The sequence below is a fragment of the Camellia sinensis genome, chromosome 8 (genome assembly GCF_055761805.1).
Source record: "Camellia sinensis isolate YWXY chromosome 8, ASM5576180v1, whole genome shotgun sequence".
Classification (NCBI taxonomy): Eukaryota; Viridiplantae; Streptophyta; class Magnoliopsida; order Ericales; family Theaceae; genus Camellia; species Camellia sinensis.
The window spans coordinates 75,291,619-75,310,588 of NC_138968.1; the positions used below are offsets into that span (position 1 = coordinate 75,291,619).

General features: G+C 39.6%; 3 protein-coding genes across 3 annotated transcripts; all 3 read left to right on the forward strand.

The window, feature by feature from the left end:
• Positions 1–9,205: 9,205 nt before the first annotated feature.
• On the forward strand, positions 9,206–10,359 carry LOC145797842 (L10-interacting MYB domain-containing protein-like). The gene is made up of 2 exons (XM_082885272.1): positions 9,206–9,598; positions 9,703–10,359. Exons 1-2 carry the CDS (start codon positions 9,206–9,208, stop codon positions 10,357–10,359), a joined length of 1,050 nt encoding a protein of 349 aa, XP_082741398.1.
• A 920-nt stretch (positions 10,360–11,279) lies between these two features.
• On the forward strand, positions 11,280–12,743 carry LOC145797843 (uncharacterized). The gene is made up of 3 exons (XM_082885273.1): positions 11,280–11,699; positions 11,938–12,169; positions 12,262–12,743. The coding sequence occupies exons 1-3, from the start codon at positions 11,280–11,282 to the stop codon at positions 12,741–12,743; spliced, it is 1,134 nt and encodes a 377-aa protein (XP_082741399.1).
• A 4,595-nt stretch (positions 12,744–17,338) lies between these two features.
• Positions 17,339–17,959, forward strand: LOC145797844 (uncharacterized). Its single transcript, XM_082885274.1, has one exon. It carries the CDS (start codon positions 17,339–17,341, stop codon positions 17,957–17,959), a length of 621 nt encoding a protein of 206 aa, XP_082741400.1.
• The last annotated feature ends 1,011 nt before the right edge of the window (positions 17,960–18,970 follow it).

Consider the following 18,970-nt stretch of genomic DNA (forward strand, 5'->3'; position numbering starts at 1 on the left):
ATCACATTTCATTCACCGTTTTCTCTTTTTTTCCTTTCAAATTTTTATGATTTTTTTTTTTAATTTTTCATAATTCCTACCTAAATTTATGATCTAGATGCCGTTTGAAAGTGAATCAAACCCAACTTGACTAGCCAAATGTCTAGATTAAATTACCCACGTTTGCATAGGCAAATGGGACCCTCTTAAAAACACCCTTTTTCTACAATTCCATCCATTGTTTTATGATATTATATTATATTTTGTTTCTTTATTATTGTTGTCATTTTCCAAAAAGAGGATGTAATGTGTTTATGACTTTCAATGACAAATCAACTTCAATGCCCCCTTATTAGTCCAAAAAATTCTACTTTTCATGCTTGTGTGGAATTGAGTTTGTTTCCTTTTATTATGTTAATATGATATGCAGTGGCCACTGTATAAATTTTATTTGATTGGTTTTTATAAAAAAATTTCCACCCTAAGTTGAATTGCATCGTCAATCCCTATTAAGTAAAATTAATTATAATTTTTTTTTATTTTCAATTAAATTAAAATTTTCCAGTTTCAAAAAAATTAAACCCTATTTTGTATTTGTTTACTAGATTGACTCTAAAGTCTTAAACAAAAAAAATTAGATTGATCTCAATGATAATAAAAGGATAAGATTGAACCTGATATCATATGTTCATGTACTTTTTCTTTCATCTTGATGGGTAATTTTAGAAATCTCATCCATAAGTTATAAATGCATATATATCCAGTTAAATATTATCATTTTGACTGTGAAGATATTCAAACTTGTAAATTAGTGTCGTCTTTAATAATATGAAAGTTATTGTGAAATGAATATGAAAGTTTGAGTCTCACTTTTATTATTTTTTGTCATATAACATATTAATACATAATTTTAACATTTCCAGTGAAAATGCAGTTAGTTTTCTAGACTTAATCATCCATTTTTATATTTTTCCACCCACCCACTTAGCATCATTGACACTGATTTGTTTATGCAAATAAGTTTTCTCCTTCTCCTTCTTCTTCTTCTTCTTCTTTTTCAAATTTATTTTTATTATTTTTTATTTATAACGTATGAGTTTCTCTGACTTCTTTTAACTCCATCAAATCTCTCTTCTTTACAATGGAACACTTCCCCCTTCTCCCTCTCTATCTCTTTCCTCTCTGTTGTGTGTGAATCCAATCAACATAGCTAACAAATTCACAAACATTTCACAACTGTAACATATTGTTTAACAGTTTAATTGGAGCATTATTGATTCTTTAACGAACAAAATCTATTAACTTCTTACATGAACACCACATTATAGATGTTCTAAATTAAGGTTAGCGAATATATATGGTTGTCCAGACACGCGTGTCATGCTCTCCACCAACTATCAACTTCAATCATTCATTGGCACATATCATTCTGCTTATGTACCTGGTTCTGTACAAAACCAATGACTCATTCTGCTTGTGTACATGGCTGCATCTATCGACTACACCCAAAAAAAAAAAGGCCTGTTGGTATTGATAGCCACTGAACTGCATCTCCAACCACAGGAAAAACAGAGTTGATGAATAAAGATTTTTGTTTTTAATTTTTTTTTTTTTTTTAGATGGTGCAAAACAAATTTTATATTCTTCTTGGTTAATTTCACATTGATTAGATTCACAAATCTGTCGGTGTCTCCACCATTGAATGCTCTCCAAAGCTTTTCAATTTCCAGAGAGAGACAGAGACATGGATACTCATATAAGGTTAATGTCATTGGGATGTTTGGTTCTTCTACTGGGTTTTCTGTATGGATCATATGCTTTAATTTCTCATAATGTGCTGATAAAGATGAATGTAATAAACAAGGAAGGTTCATACATAGGCATTGTACTGCCAAACAGCTTTGAGATGAGTCCTCTTCTCCAATCTCCTGCCTTTGTGGTTGATCACAAGCTTACCTACTTGGATTGCCTGGAGTTATATTTGATTATGTTGACCTCATAACACTTTTACTTCTGTGTGTTTTTGTTCTTGTTATTGTTTTTTTATTTGTTTTGTGGTTGATCACAAGCTTCAATACTTGGAAATTTTTTTTTTTTCCAGATGTTATATGATTAGGTGGCCTCATGAATCTGTTACTTGGTGGTTTGTTTTTTTTTTTTTTTCTTCAAAATTTTAAGTTAGTTATCTTACATCCTCAACTTTTTCTCCTTATGTTACATCTGTTATTGAAGCTACCATGCCAAATGATATTGCAGTAATTTGATGAAGTTTGAAAAGTTTGGTTGACAAAGAGTGTGCTTTTTGTTTGCTTCCATTCCTTGTCCTTGTTATTCTACTTCTCTTTATTGCTATCAGAAAACCCCCACGAAGATATTTTTCCAGCAAAATTGCAGTTTATAATCCACCAAGTGTCATCCGTTCTAAAAAAAAAAAAAAATCATTCAAAGCCCATTATTTGTTCTTTTGTCTTCACAAACCTTAAAACCATTATTTTTATAAGCTCTAAACCATTTAAGAGATCAAATGTTATCCTGCAATTAGAAAACAGTGGAACTTCATAAGATGAGTATGTGTTATCCTGCAATTAGAAAACAATTGCTTCAAATAGTTTAAAAATCTTATACTCTATTCCCTTTTTATTTTTTCGGGAAAAGCTGATCTTGAAATTGGTCCTTATGCTCCCAACTAGTTCTTTCAATTTTTTGTCATATGGTGGATGTGGTAGTGTAGACACCCCATTTTTGACCGACCTTAAGACTCAGACGTCACCGATTGAGCACTTGGTGATGTTGCATAATGTGCTCGTTCAGAAGCTTCAGAGTCGCGGCCGTGAGCCCTGCCTCCGAACTTCCGAACCCTTTTCTGTGCCTTGTCTCGGTTTGCGAACCAGACTCGGTTTTCTCTGTTTCTTTTCCTGAGGGGAGGGAGAGGTCCCGTAGACCATCTCTCAATGTCCGTAGGCTACATTTTGTGGCCGTAGGCCATTTTGCCCATTTCGGAGTCCGGTTCCCGGTTTTCGGAGCCGTCAGGCTGTGTGCCTCGGTTCGGGACCGCTTAACCATCTCCTATTGCTCTGATTTTTGGCATACATCTTATTTCATCCATTTTGAGGGACACTGGGGTCTGAGAAACCCACTTCGTGGCCGAACACCACTTTCGGTGCTTAACAGCCCATTTTCGGGACCCCGAACTGCGTGTTTTGGTCCTCGAGCATTCGTTTTGCAACGGTTTTCGTTCATTTTTGGCAGGTACCTCTGTTTTATCACAGGGAAGGTCACTGAAGGGTGGGAGGCCAGCAATTGTTGCAGCAACCAGTTATCTCTCCTCCGGAGCCTCCCGGCGCCCGTTTTTCCAACTTCCGGGTTAATGTTGAACACCCTAGGGTTAGTGTTGCCAACTTTCAACCACATATCTGTGATCTACACACCTGGGAGGCCCCTAAAAGTTGGTGGCCGGCCATTAAGGTTACCTGACCCTTTTGACCCCTTTCTTCCGGGCTAATGTTGAACCCCTTAGGCCCACATTCTTGAACTTTCAACCACATATCTGTGATCTACACACCTGGGAGGCCCCTAAAAGTTGGTGGCCGGCCATTAAGGTTACTTGACCCTTTTGACCCCCTCTTTCCGAGCCAATGTTGAACCCCTTAGACCCACTTTCTTGGATTTTTAACCACATGGTTGTGTTGTACACACATAGGAGTACCTCCCCAGTTGCTGGCCGGCCAGAAAATCTCATTGAACCTTTTGACCCCTAGCCGGCCGGCTAGGGGGTGTGGCCGGCCGGCCACCTGCAACAAAAGTGATAGGCCGGCCGTGTTCCTTGCACTGTGCACTTTACAGCTGTGGGGCAATATCCCCCAGACAAGATATTTATCCGGGGGATATTTTGTGAGGGAGTTTTGCTCTCCTTTTCCCCCACCTTTACACCCCTTCTTTGGCCTATATAGCAAGCAAGTCTTGTAGTAAATTGGGGTTAGAAAAATTGCTCTTCAAGTCTCCATACTCAACTCCATCTCCATAGCTCTCAATTCTTCAAAAAACCCTAAGTCCCTAACCATCATTCCTTCTACACCACCAAGCTCTACCACCACCATCTCATTTCCAGCAACAAGGAAGGATTCTTGAAGGCTAAAGAAGCTGCAAATTCACCCAAGAAGCAACAAAAGTTTGAATCTTCAAGGGTAAGTAATACTTTTACCCTTTTGACCCTTTTTCTTGATCTATTTGCAAGCCCCACTTCCTTTTGGTTTCAAGCTCCGGCCCTAACTGAAAAGGGCCATTTTTTGAGCTCATCTTCACTTTTCATTAAGGGCTCAACCCTGTTTGAGCCCTCCATGACACACTTGCTTCATTGATCCTCTTGTATGTCATAGTTTTGTATGCTATTTTTGACCCATGAGAAATCTGTTTTTGAGCATGTTGTAAACTGATATAAGGCTTATTTTGAGCCCCTCTTCAACATTGGAGAAGGGCTCAACATTGTTTGGTATCTCCATGTGTCACTTGTAGTTATACCCCTTATTTGGCCCCATTTTTGCATAAATTGGCAGCCCCATTTGCTTCTGTTTTTGGACCTTAGTCCGAACTGAAAGTGGCCTTATTTTGGCCTATACTTCATGTTTCATTCACACGTTTTTTCTGTTTGGTGAATATTTTGTATACTTCATGTTATAGCCATTGTTGAGCCTTATTTTGCATCACATTTCTATCATGTTTGTATACTGATTTTGAGGCTGCCATATACTGTAAATATTCATATTTTTGGTCCCTCTTCAGTGTTTTAGAAGGAAATTTTTCAGTTTGGGTTTTTCTTATACCACTTGCTTCATTACCCCTCTTTTTGCCCCTATTCTTGCATGCCATTTTTCCCCTACCTATGCTTGCTGTTTGGCCATGTTTATAACTGTGAAAGTGCATTTTTTGGGACTGTCTAGCTTCTGTCTTTGCATTGCATGTCCATATTGTGCATGTTTGGCATAGCTATAGGCCATTTCGGGTGTCTAATGTTGCATTTCGGGACATTTCGCTTCATTTCGGGACTGTTTTCCCCCATATTTTGTTGCTGAAATTCTGTTAGAATGCTTACATATCATTTCATGTCATTTCATAGCATTTTATCATCGCCTCGGTTTGCGTGCCCGTGTGCACGCATTTCGAGGCACTCCTTTTTTATCCGCCGGCATCCTATGTGAGTGTGTCTGAGGCTCACTCATGTTGGTATAAGCCCATTTGTCATTTCCATGTCATTTCATAGCATTTTATCATCGCCTCGGTTTGCGTGCCCGTGTGCACGCATTTCGAGGCACTCCTTTTTTATCCGCCGGCATCCTATGTGAGTGTGGCTGAGGCTCACTCATGTTGGTATAAGCCCATTTGTCATTTCATTTCATAGCATTTTATCATCGCCTCGGTTTGCGTGCCCGTGTGCACGCATTTCGAGGCACTCCTTTTTTATCCGCCGGCATCCTATGTGAGTGTGGCTGAGGCTCACTCATGTTGGTATAAACCCATTTGTCATTTCCATGTCATTTCATAGCATTTTATCATCGCCTCGGTTTGCGTGTCCGTGTGCACGCATTTCGAGGCACTCCTTTTTTATCCGCCGGCATCCTATGTGAGTGTGGCTGAGGCTCACTCATGTTGGTATAAGCCCATTTGTCATTTCAATGTCATTTCATCACATTTCATCATCGCCTCGGTTTGCGTGCCCGTGTGCACGCATTTCGAGGCACTCCTTTTTTATCCGCCGGCATCCTATGTGAGTGTGGCTGAGGCTCACTCATGTTGGTATAAGCCCAGTTGTCATTTCCATGTCATTTCATAGCATTTTATCATCGCCTTGGTTTGCGTGCCCGTGTGCACGCATTTCGAGGCACTCCATTTTTATCCGCCGGCATCCTATGTGAGTGTGGCTGAGGCTCACTCATGTTGGTATAAGCCCATTAATCATTTCCATGTCATTTCATCGCATTTTGCCATTGCCTCGATTTGCGTGCCCATGTGCACGCACTTCGAGGCATCTCATTATCATTCGCATTGTTTATGTCATCGCCTCGGTTTGCGTGCCCGTGTGCACGCACTTCGAGGCATCTCATTTTCATCACATTTTGCCATCATCTCGGTTTGCGTGCCCACGTGCACGCACTTCGAGACACATATCATCACCTCGGTTTGCGTGCCCGCGTGCACGTACTTTGAGAAACATATCATTGCCTCGGTTTGCATGCCCGCGTGCATGTACTTCGAGACACATATCATTGCTTCGGTTTGCGTGCCCGCGTACACGTACTTCGAGACACATATCATCGCCTCGGTTTGCGTGCCCGCGTGCACGTACTTCGAGACACATGTCATTTTCTCGGTTTGCGTGCCCGTGTGTACGCACTTCGAGGCATATCATTTTCATTGCATTCTGTCATTTTCTCGGTTTGCGTGCCCGTGTGCACGCACTTCGAAGCATCTCATTTTCTCGGTTTGTGTGCCCGTGTACACGTACTTCGAGGCATATCATTCCATAGCATTGTATGTTAGAATGGTATATTAGTTGCATTTCATGCATATCATGCATACTGCATCGTGTCCGGAATAGGAGTTAGCCCGGGCACGGGAAACGAGGTACATTTCGTACTCCGAGTGACGGAATGTGTCTCAATTTCCCAGTCACCGACACTCCGGATTATCCATGATGGAGTTAGGTTTTAGCTGTAATTTCATGTGCATTCATCCTATATTGAGTTGTGCATCTCGACCCCTCGGCCATCATGCCTCGGTACGGGTGATTGGTGGCACGAGGATCGAGACATGCATATATCTGTGCAAATACATTGCTATGCCCCTTTCCTGCTCTCTGTTGCAGCAAAACGAAGAATCAGCAACCTTTCGGGGCTTGGCATGCATTTCAAGAACAGGTGTAAACAGAGGCTAATCGGGGCATTCCGGTGGATTTCCGCGCAAGACAATCCGGACATGCATCATCCATCAGAAGCAAGGCAGTCCCTGGCTTGCATGCCAGTTTTATTCGCTTTCCTAGTTAATTCATTAATTAATTAGAATTTTGTAATATTTTGGACTGTAATATTCTTTTATTCGGGACTGTAATATTCGGACTGTATTATTTATTCGAACCCTCTGCGCGAGGGCCACAACTGTAATAAGTGTGCGTGTGTGTGTTGTATGTCTTCCAACCCCACGTCTTTCTCCCTTTTATTTATCTGCTTATGATGGTTAGATTAGGGCATGTTTAAATTAGCATACAGTATGACAGCATGTTTGCATCATTCATCTGTATTGCATGCACCGGGCTCGGCGCATCATACTAACTGCATTGTACTTTCAATTTCAAAGTTGAATACATGATAGTTGTAGCATTTCATATACCATCTTAGAGTAGCCGAGCCTGCTATAGTTGCATTTTGCATGTGTTGCATTAGGCATTTCTGTATACTTAGAATCATGCATGATTTCTAATATAGTTTCTATTTTGGCTTGGAGTACTCGGTAAGTTTTATGCTTTAGCATCCTTGCATACGTGTGAGTGACTGCCACGAATAGCATGCTTACCATGAGGCTATGTGCTTATATGATATAACTGCCTGAATGCCTGTGGGTGAAGGTTGAGTTATCTGAATTGGAATAAATCATCAAATGTTTCAAGCCTACCTGCGGGTAGCAAACCATTTTCAAAAGCAAACATGAAATGTTTCGTTCCAATTCAGGCGACCCGGTCTATATTTGTATGCTGTGCGCATCACATAGTAACCTAGGCTAATAACCAGTATAAGGACATACAAAGTTTTCAAAAATTGATATCATGGTTAGTAGAGGCCGGTCTATGACCGGGCGAGCGGGGGTGCTCACGAAGTGACCTTCCCCAATCGTACCCAAGTTCCCGAGCCGAGGCAACTTTGGTGATGACGGACACGTGGCCTTTTGGCACCGAGTCAGGGTTTCCTAAATTTCCCAAAATAAAATATTTAGGTGGCGACTTTGTATCTGGCAAAGCAGTCCATATTTGGCACTACTTTTTCAAAAATCTGTTTCTCAAAACGATTTGCCGGATTTGGACTCTTCGGTTTAGACTTAGAACCGTGACACATTTAAGAGTCCGAGCTGTAGTGACCCCAAAATGAACAGAACGGGACTTAACCCTCCCGGGGCGTTCGGGGACGTCTACAGGTAGTACTGTTGGGAAGTGCAAAGATGGCTTGCATGTTTCCATTTTTCACATGAATTGAGGAAATGGTATAACAGCCAAAAAAGCCACAAATTTCATTTTCAGATTATCTGTATTAGGTGTTCTCTACATGTAATAAGTCACAAGTTGTCCATGGGTTACATTTTTCCGACAACCATATGATGACACATGCATCTAGGGTTTAAGAAACACATCCATTGACATTTCTTGTTCCACACCACTATAAGGAGACATGTTAACATTTCTTATTCCACTACACACCACAGAAATGGCTTCCTCGATGTCAACTGCCACTTCTTCATGGCCACGAAGGATGTGTGCATGTGGCTTTGGACACTGCTTTGTAAAGATTTCTAGATCTAACAAAAACCCAAGTCATGCATACTATGTTTGCCCTAGTCCAACGGTGCGTATTACCGCTATTCAATGCATGTACTCCTGTACTTGTCATTTACGGTTATGTCATAAATAAATGACTCTAACTACTGAACTTGTGTATGCCAGAAATGTGTTTCATGGGTAGGTTGGTGTGACGAGTTTCGCGGAGAAAGGGTTGCTAATGACCTCCCTCCGAATGACGTCGATCTGGGGTTACGTAGTGACGTTGATCGCATAGATCAGAGCCTACGTTTGCTTTGGACAGTCGTCGGTGCGTTGAGCGTCATAGTGATTGCCTTGTTGTTTCGTATGTGAGTCATGCTCATTTTGTGGGTTTCTGTATTATTTTCAAGACCGGACACCCTGACGTTGGACGTAGTTATATGTGTAACTTGCATATTATGCCTCTTTCACTGTATTACACATGTCGATGTAATGCATTATGAACTTTTGTATGACTGTATGTATTTTCATATTCAAGAAACCTTATTTTTTGTTGTCTACGACCACTGCTACGTTGCTGTACTGTAAAGAAATTAACTAATTGGATTGCATGCGTTGTTGTATTGCTACTTCTATACATGTAATGAATTGTCTTGTGCTGTATGCTCATTTTCTTGTGAACTACACTTATGACCCACTCGTAGTGTGATGGCAACCACTCATACTTCACCTCGTACCCCTTCAAAAACACATGGCAAGGGTGTGACATCAAGCCAAAAGTCACCTGTCCACAAATGCACTTGGGATAGTGACAACACTAAGCTGTACCTACAACTTGTCCTTGGTGAAATGAAGAAAGGTAACCGACAACTATGTGCCTTATCTAGCACTGGGTGTAAGAATATTGCCAACAAGTTCTATGAGAAAACCGGAATGCGACATTCGGCCAAACAAATTAAAAACAAATATGACAATCTGAAAAAAGATTGGGTTGCCTGGAAAAAGTTGCAAGATGCTAGTCAAGGCTTCACAGGAATAGGATATGACCAGGCCACGGGTTTGTTCACAGCACCTGAGCATTGGTGGGCGAAAATGGAAGCGGTATGACATACTTTACTTTTCCAAATAATAGCTGCCTTCTTCATTTTATTGTTTACAAAGTAATTGTTGTTGGGTTGCTTGACATTTTTTTTTAACTCTGTTAGATGAACCAGCGATGTGCAAAGTTCAAGACAAAGCCCTTGGAGCACTTGGAGCTTATGGAAATGGTGTACTCGGGCGCTTCTGCAACAGGAAAACATGCATGGACCCCAACTGAAATCCGTGATGATGATGTGGTCGCCAATGATGCAGACGCTGACAGTGGCATGGCACCTCTTAGTGATGGCACACCACCTATTACTGTGCCTGATAGAGGCGGCGAAAACGTGGTCGATTCTTCGCTATTTGATGATGCTCCCCCACAGTCCACTGCAGATGGATCAGCCAACGCAAAGCGTCGAAAGAGGGCAGCCCCTAGTACAGTGGCCAGTAGCATGGACAACCTTGTGGAGGTTGTTAGCAAACAAAGCAGGGAGCTGAAAGTCACCCAATATGTTGTGACAGGAAGGGGCGAGAACACTGTTGGGGATTGTCTTGCGAGGCTTATGAATGTTTCAGGATTGGAGCTGGGTGGTTCGTCATTTTCGTTTGCATGCTCGCTAATGGATTCACCGGACAACCGCGACGTCATGATGGGCCTCCCCGTTGATTGCATTGTTGCGTGGTTAAAAGAGAAGCGTGCCATATGTCATCCAACTGTTGTCAGTGGAACCCGCGGTGTATCTCTATTTGGGCGAGATGGGGTGCTTGACCTTAATTAAAGCTTGGAAGGAACAAGTGCAATGTTAACTACTTTGTGCTTTTTTTTTTTCTCTGTTCTTATTTACTTCTTTCACGTGAACTTGGGATATGTTTATTTATTTTCTTTATTTTTGTGTTTCCTATTATGGTGTGTAAAACCCAGCTGTTATGCAGTGTTGAACGTCAAACACGTTTGAATGGTAGGTGTGTGACCATTCCAAAAATTAGGAGCTTATGCATGGACAGTAGAGTATGATCATTTTTTTTTAGTTACAATTTTTTTATTTTTTTTAACTTTTGTTTTGCTTATTTACTTATGTTTCTGAACTTGGGATGTTTTTATTTATAAGCTTTTTTTCTATTTTTTTAATTTTTTCCATTTGTTATGGGTTTCCCATAAAAAAAAAAAAAAAAAAAACAGACATGTTCTCAATTAAAAAATTAATATAAATCCAAAAACTGAAACCTATTTGTACATGCTGACTGCAATTGGAATCTTATACTTTTTGTAAAAGTTATGTGAATTGATATTTCTGCTAAAGGGGGATACAGTTGCCCATGTGATGGTGTACAAATACTTGGCCAAGGTATTCACGTGACCACAGGAATGAATTTGTAGTTGGGGAAGCCTCCCTATTTATTTGTACACAGGGGTGTCCAATACATGCGCATCACAAGAGTAAGCAATTTCAGTGGCAGTTCAGATATTCACACTTCAGCTGACATCCCCTAGTAAAGGTGTGTTCTTGTTATTCAAATTTGATTCCAATAGGCTTGCATGGTTGCAAGAGTAACATACGTTACGCATTTGAATCACCTCTTTTTTTTTCTTTGTTTTTGTTTTTTTTTTTTTTGTGTTTTTGTTTTTGTTTTTGTTTTTGTTTTTGTTTTTGTTTTTTTTTTTTTTTGTGTTCTTGGTTGAATTTGTTATATAGCATCAATGGATCCGCAAGAGGGTAGTAGCGCGGGTGGTGTGTGCAATGGCCAAATTAATACATGGATATGCGAGACAATCGGGGAGATGGAAATGACAACATCAATGATATGGCTAGAAATTGCACGCGTGGCCAATGAGTACGCATACGTTGACAGGACTCCATTTCACACATCTGCGTTGACTGGGAGATTATGGATGCAGGAGATGCTTACAGGCCGAGAAGAAGTGTTTCAGCGTAATTTTAGGATGCCAAGGGATGTGTTCATAAAATTGTGTAACACATTAGTAGCCGATTTTGGTCTCAAACTCCCGCAGCGTCCGCATGGTATTGATGTAGTTGAGAGTGTGGGGATGTTTATATACGTGTTGCGAGGCTTCCCAAGTTGGGATATTGAAGACCGCTTCCAACACTCAGGGGAGACAGTGTGGCGTCATTTTAAGCGTGTTCTTAGAGCAATGAAGGAATTTACACGAGCCCACTGTCGACCGACAAGGCCTCAAAATAGTAGACATCCATACTTGGAGTCGCAACCAAAATATTTGCCATTCAGGGGGAGGTGTAACACGTTCGTTAATTTGCCATGTGTCAAAATAGTTGTGTATGTCCAAAATGTAATTTTACTAGTCACTTATGGCATGTTTGCATTATATGAGCATGCAGGACTGTATTGGGGCGTTGGATGGGACGCATGTGGAGGCAAATTTGAATCCGCATGAGGCACCGCCATATTTTGGTCGTAAAGGACGACACACGCAAAATATCCTTGCAGTTTGCGATTTTGACTTGTGTTTTACGTTCATCTCCTGCGGCTGGGAGGGTAGTATGCATGACAGTAGAGTATTTAACGAAGTTACCGAAGATCCGGTGAAAAAATTTCCACACCCAGTAGAAGGTAAAATGAAGTGGCACTGTTCAATATCATGACTGATTTATTGTCTTGTTATTAACATTTCTTACTAATTAAAATTATTTGGACACACATAGGAAAGTATTACCTTGTTGATGCAGGGTACAAGAATCAGAAAGGCTTTCTTGCACCGTTTAAAGGATGTCGGTATCACCAAGAACAGTTCCGTGTGACTGGACGAGCACGCAACGCGAACGAAGTTTTTAACACAGTGCACTCCTCATTAAGGAGTGCAATTGAACGTACATTCGGAGTGTGGAAAGCACGCTGGGGTTTTCTACATAACATGCCTCGGTATGATTTTGGGAAAGTGCAAGTGCCATTGGTTGGGGCTTCAATGGCACTACATAATTTTATACGCCGCAACTCAAACGAAGATGAAGCATTCAACAGGGTTGCTAATGCGGAACATTTTATTTTTAGCAACATGCCCAACGCAGCGGGTGTTGGTGATGATGATGAGCTTGACCCAGTGGGTGATGATGATATAGAAATGAACGAATTTAGAAAATCTATTAGAAATGTGTTGGTGCAAAATCGCCGTGAGCTACGGCTGTAATCAATCTTTACGAATAATATATACGGTTACATATGAGGAGTTATTTTGGGCTAGTGAAGCTTTTTTTTTTTTTTTTCTTAATATTTTTATGAGTTATATATACAATTTTTATTTTTTAAAATTATTTATTTATTTATTTTTAATTTACATATGAGGAGTTACTTCTGTTTTGAAACCCATTTGGGAAGCTGGAAGCTGAATATCATAAGACAAATGTTTTTTTTTTTTTTTTTAAATTTTTTATCCTTGTTGAATTTTTATACAATTTGTATTTTTATTTTTTAGGAAGACATTTAAAGGTAAAAATGAAATATTTTGAATTTTTTATTTTATTTTATGTATAAAAAAAAAAAAAAAAAAACCGTTGCATATCCATGAGATGAGTATGTGACAGTACAAGGAGCTAGAGCATGTGAAATTCTGGAAGTTGCAAATGAGAAGGGGGTATTTTGGTCATTTTACACTATGCCATGGTGATATGACAACATAAAAAATTATTAACTAAAAAAGTCAAAAAGTCACTTTTTACCAACTCCCCAAATCATTTGTCTAAAAAAGCTAAAAGCTTGGTTAAAAGTCAAAAAATCACTTTTTACCATCTTCCCAAAACAACAGTAAAAAAAAAAGTAGAAAAAATAAGCCCAAAAAAACTGCTTATTTTCATTCTCAAAATGGGCCAAAAACTAATGTGGTGTTTTATCAGTTGACAATTTTAGGAATATGTTCACTTATATATTATTTTTCATTATTTTAAAATTTTACATCATTCGTTAAAAATATTTGTAATTTTTTCTAGTACAACTTTGGATAATACGTGAAAAAGGTTAAACATATAGGTCTATTTTAGGGAGTGACTTTTTTTTTTTAGATTATGGACTTATTATAAAAAAAAAAATGTGTAAATTAATAAAGAAGTGATATGACTTAAATAAGTTAATTAATTATTTTTTTTTTTTGGGTCTTCCCAAAAGAGGCCTTAAAACCATCTTTATGTAAATATTTATAATATTTTCAAAAGTTATAATTGAGATAAAAGAGGTAATATGGTTTTATATGGGGGGAAAAAAATTCAGGATTTAAGTATTATAACAAAATAAACTTTAGGATTTAATTTTGTCAATTTAAACTCTAATTTTTTTATTTATTTTCAATTTAAATCATTTATCTACTTTCATCAAGCAAAACTTACGAGAAAAATAGTATTTTAATTATTAAACTCAATGAAAAAATATATTTTAAACATTTCCAATAACTTACATTGATTATAATGACTAAAATATTATATTTTCATCCTTTTTACATAACAAAAATATACAATCGGTATAGATTACCCCAACCAAAAAATTTTAACCCAGCCAAAAAATAAATAAAACAAAATATTAAAATCTAAATTGATTAAATTAAAAGTTTAAGTTTATTTATAAGACTCAAATTTTAAGCTTTTTTTTTTATTATTATTATTATTTATAAGTTCCCCCTTTTTTTTATCCATACAAATTCAAGGATATCTACAAAATACAAATAAAAACCTTATAAACTCTAACTTAATAAATTCTCACTTATTTTATTAGTCAAATAAATTAAAAATAATAATTAAGCTATGAGTGGTGCTACATACCCTAATTTTTCCCTCCAATCCAACCCTCAATTAATGACATGACACACCCCAATGTAAATCGGTTACACACTCCTTTTTCTCTCTCATCTGTAGTCTCCCTAATTCCACATCATTATGGTAGAATTGGAAAATAAAATTAAGGAAATGAATTATTATTCTTAAGTTATAATTTAAAATTTCACCAAAACATCATTAACTAATATTTTTTAAAGAAAATAAGCTAAATAAGTCATAATAAGTACTACCAAGTAGTGCCTAATCTATCCATTAAAATATTAAGAAAAATACTAGAGGTCCCAAATGTTTTACTAATATTTTTACCCAATGTCTTATATGGGAGTGAGACCCATACCATGTGAGTCTCACACTCATATAAGACATTTAACAAAAATATTGATAAAACATTTAAAATTCCTAACATTACTCAAATATTAACACAAGAGTGCTAAGCTTTACTATCTAAACCAATAGCCAAGTACCAACTAAAATTGTGGGCATCGGCTTCCCTGCCAAGAATCCCTTCGCTACTATTGCGCAGACAAGCTTTAGGTAGTAATTCTTGCTTCATGAACGGAACACAAAAGAAACTGCTTCTCTATATCAAGACACATAATGCCACTTCCCATCCACTAGAAGAGAGATCAAAAGAAAAAAGTTGGGCCTAAACTAGAAAAAACTTAAGAAATCCCTGGTTGAAGCTCGACGGGTGATTCTATTTGTATCATAATAATAATTCAGTGGAGCGTTGAGCGAATCTGCGAAGGAGGGTAGCCGACGGTGATTCCGGTGGCGAGGCGAGGGAAGGCGGTGACGAGTTCATTCTCAAGATTGGTTCTCAAAAGTCGACCAACGGCGCTGGTGAAATTGGGGCAGTTGCGAACGCGATCAAGCGATTATTTTCCCCAATCTTCTATCTCTGGTCTCAGATCTTAATACTCTCATAGATTTGGGGCTTTTTGCATCACAAGGAAATGGAGAGGGGAGCTCAACATGGGTATGGAGGATGGCAACCAGTGGTCCGTCGACATGGAGGCAGGGGAGTGTGGAGCAGAAGGGAGGAAGTGACTATTCACTCTGTTTTTGTGGATAATATCCCAGAATCCATGGGATCCAGCGGGTTGCATAAGCTATTCTCCAACTATGGTGTAGTCACGGATACATTTATCCCTCATAAGCGCCGAAAGCTAACGCGATCTCGCTTTGGTTTTGTTAGGTATAACTGTGATGTATCAGCGGCTATGGCAGTCCAAAAAGCAAATGGGTTGTGGTGTGGCGACTGTGCATTACGAGTCAAAATGGCAGAGTTTGGGAAAGATGGAAGGGCCACACCCAGAATGGACCATGCGCCACTGATCAGGAAGAAAGTAGAGGGCCAACACCCGTTCACGGCTGGTTTAAGGGGAATCAAATCCTTTGCGGAGGTAGTGAATGGCAAGGGAGCAGAATCATCGGCAAGCAAAACCATTAAAGTTTATGAGGCAGGTAATGGGTGGCTTTATGAAAGTGCCGTAGTGCGACTTAAACCCTTAGCTTCCATAGACGATTTTAGAGAGGAAATGAATAGGAGAGACTGTGGGGATATCATAGTGCGGTTTGGTGGTGGGAGAGATATTATTCTTTCATTTCAATCAGCAGTAGCTATGAAGGAACAACTTGTGTCTATGAAGGAGTGGCTGTATGACTGGTGTGAATCAGTTTTGGCATGGCGACAAGGGATGGTTTTTGCACAGGAAAGGAGTGTGTGGCTTAGTTGTTTTGGAGTCCCATTGAACTTGTGGAACAACAATACATTCACTAGTATTGGGAAGGTCTGGGGTGTAGTGATAGGCTTGGACGATGATACCACTAGGCTGTTGTCTTTCCAGTGTGGGAAAGTGAGGATAGCTACTAGCTGTATGGAGGCCATTAACCAAACCATCCAGTTAGAGTGTAAAGGTGTAATCTACCCAGTTAGGGTATGTGAAGAACAAATCATAGTTTCACATGTTGTGCAGGAGCAGTGTGCTTGCAACTCAAAGGAACAGAAGACTGGTGACAGTTACTCTTCACAGGGGGTTGAAAAGCTTCAGTGTACAGATAAAGGCAGTAGGCAGGAGGTTGATGCTGCTGATGTTGGTGACGCTGTGGATAATGGGAGTGCTGTGGTGGGCATGGGCACAGGGGCTCCACATGATAGTGACGCTAACATGGAGGTGGAGGACCGGTTGAGGGATGTCTCCATGGTGGCAGAAACAGATATGCTGATGGCAGTGTCAGAGACTGAAGGTGCATGCGAGGGTGAATCTGCACAGGTGGGGACGAGTTCCAAGTTTATCAATGAGGGTGGTAGGCGGAGTTTTGATGGGGAAATTTGCACACCTGGGTTTATCAGAAGTTTGAATGGCTCAGCAAGGAATAGGCTTGGAATTCAAATTGAAGTGGACCTTGATAAGGCCCATTTAAACTTTGATGGGTCGAATCAAGAAGTGGTAGGGCTGGCCCGTCCGAGTAGTAGTGGGTCATCTTCGTCTAAGGCACCTCCAGGTCAAGTGGTGGGCTTTCTTAATCAAATGGGCTAAAGGGGGGGGTCAAGATTTAAGCCCAGGCCAAGCAAGAAAGGCTATTTTGCAGAAGAAAGGGCAGGCTAGTAGAAGAAAACACCCGAAGAAGAAGAAGCAGAAGGGGCAGTCTGTGACTAACAGGAAATTGTGGGCATCATCACTAAATTTGAGAAAGGGGGCTGTTTTCAGGTCAGCTGTAGTTGCCATATCATTATCAATGGCTAGTGGAGCCAGTAGAGGTAGGAGAATGCTGTCAGAGGCTGAAGCTTCACTCCAAATAGGCAAAGTTCTTGGTCTGGACTATGAAGGCAAGGAATAGGAGGTAATTAGTAAACTAAATGCCCTTGAAGCCAAGGATAAAGAGAAAGTAAGGCAGAGGGAGGGGGATGCTATCTAGACTAGCATGTCCAGGTGAGCAAGTGTGTTTTAGTATGTTTATGAAGATACAATCATGGAATGCGAGAGGGTTAGGCAGACTAGAGAAAAGAAGGAAGGTAAAGAAAAGCATTGCAGATAGAAAAGTGGATATTATTCTTCTTCAAGAAACTAAGATCTCTGTAATTAATTCTGATTTGGTAAAATCTCTGTGGCCTGGGGATCATATGGAGTTTATGGCAGTTGATGCAGTTGGCAGAGCTGGAGGCTTGCTGTGTATCTGGAAACCCGAGGTGTTCCAACTGCAAGATTGTTGCTGTACTCGTAATTTCATCCTGCTGGCAGGTACACTGTTTTTTAGCTTCAATTGTGTTATTATTAATGTTTATGGTCCTAATGAGGTGGGGCTTCGAAAAGAGTTGTGGAATCTTTTAGTTCGATTGAAATCCAAATTTCTAGGACCATGGTGCTTGGGGGGTGATTTTAATGAAACAAAGATTATCTCAGAACGAATTGGGTGTTTTAGAAGGGATAGAGGGATGAAAGATTTTAATGACATGATTGAACAACTTGAGCTGATCGATATGCCTATGCTTGGGAGGAAGTTCACTTGGTGTAATTCCCAAGATAGGGCGAAATGGAGTAGACTGGATAGATTCTTACTCAACCATGAGTGGGTATAGAATTTTAACTTTAAACTTTGGGGCCTTCCTAGATTGTTATCTGACCACAGTCCTATTATATTAATGGAGGATGATAGGGATTGGGGACCTAAACCCTTTAGGTTCCTCAATGCTTGGTTACTTCATCCCAATCTCCTATCTTTTGTACAACACAGTTGGTCTGGGCTAGTAGTGGAGGGTTGGGCAGGGTTTAAATGCCTCATGAAGCTTAAAGCCCTGAAGCAAGCCTTAAAACAGTGGAACGTGGAGGTATTTGGGAAGGTGGAAAATAAGCTTAAGTGTGTAGAAGATGAAGCTCATGCCCTTGATTTGCTTGCTGAGGTCAGACCTTTGCTACCTACAGAAATTCTTAGACGTAAGGAAGTGAGGGGTGATGTTTGGAGGCTTAGTAAAATGTTGGAATGGATTTGGTTGCAGAAGTCCAGAGTGAATTGGGCACTTAAAGGGGATAAAAATACAAGATATTTTCACATCATGGCTTGTAGCAGGAATAGTAGGAATTCTTTGTGCTCCATTGTCGTGAATGGTACAATGTTGGAGGACCCTATGGAAATTAAAGCTGAGGTGAAGGCCCACTTTCTAAAACATTTCTCTGAGTATTGGAAGGTTAGACCTAAATTATCTAGGCACTTCAAGACCATTGGAGGACCACAAGTTGTTGAACAATTGGAGGCTGAGTTTACTGAAGAGGAAATTAGTTCTGTAATCAAGACTTGTGATGGGAATAAGGCACCCGGACCTGATGGATTCAACATGGCATTTTTCAAGAAATGTTGGAAAATTGTGAAATTCGATGTGATTCATTTTATGAGGGAATTTCATCAAAATGCAAGACTGGTGGGTGGGATCAATAGCTCTTTCATTGCTTTAATTCCTAAAAATGATAGTCCCTCTTGTTTGGAAGAGTATAGGCCTATTAGTCTGATTGGTTCTATGTATAAAATTCTAGCAAAGGTGTTATCAAATAGGATGAAACACGTGATGCCCAAGATTATTAGTGAGGTTCAGTCA

Excerpts from the sequence above, each read along its gene's own strand:
- LOC145797842 (XM_082885272.1), top strand. The coding sequence starts at position 9,206 with ATGGCAACCACTCATACTTCACCTCGTACCCCTTCAAAAACACATGGC. Across the intron at positions 9,599-9,702 it reads GGTGGGCGAAAATGGAAGCG|ATGAACCAGCGATGTGCAAA; the intron begins GTATGACATACT and ends TAACTCTGTTAG.
- LOC145797843 (XM_082885273.1), top strand. The coding sequence starts at position 11,280 with ATGGATCCGCAAGAGGGTAGTAGCGCGGGTGGTGTGTGCAATGGCCAA. Across the intron at positions 11,700-11,937 it reads TCCAACACTCAGGGGAGACA|GACTGTATTGGGGCGTTGGA; the intron begins GTGTGGCGTCAT and ends ATGAGCATGCAG. Across the intron at positions 12,170-12,261 it reads ATTTCCACACCCAGTAGAAG|GAAAGTATTACCTTGTTGAT; the intron begins GTAAAATGAAGT and ends GGACACACATAG.
- LOC145797844 (XM_082885274.1), top strand. The coding sequence starts at position 17,339 with ATGAAGATACAATCATGGAATGCGAGAGGGTTAGGCAGACTAGAGAAA.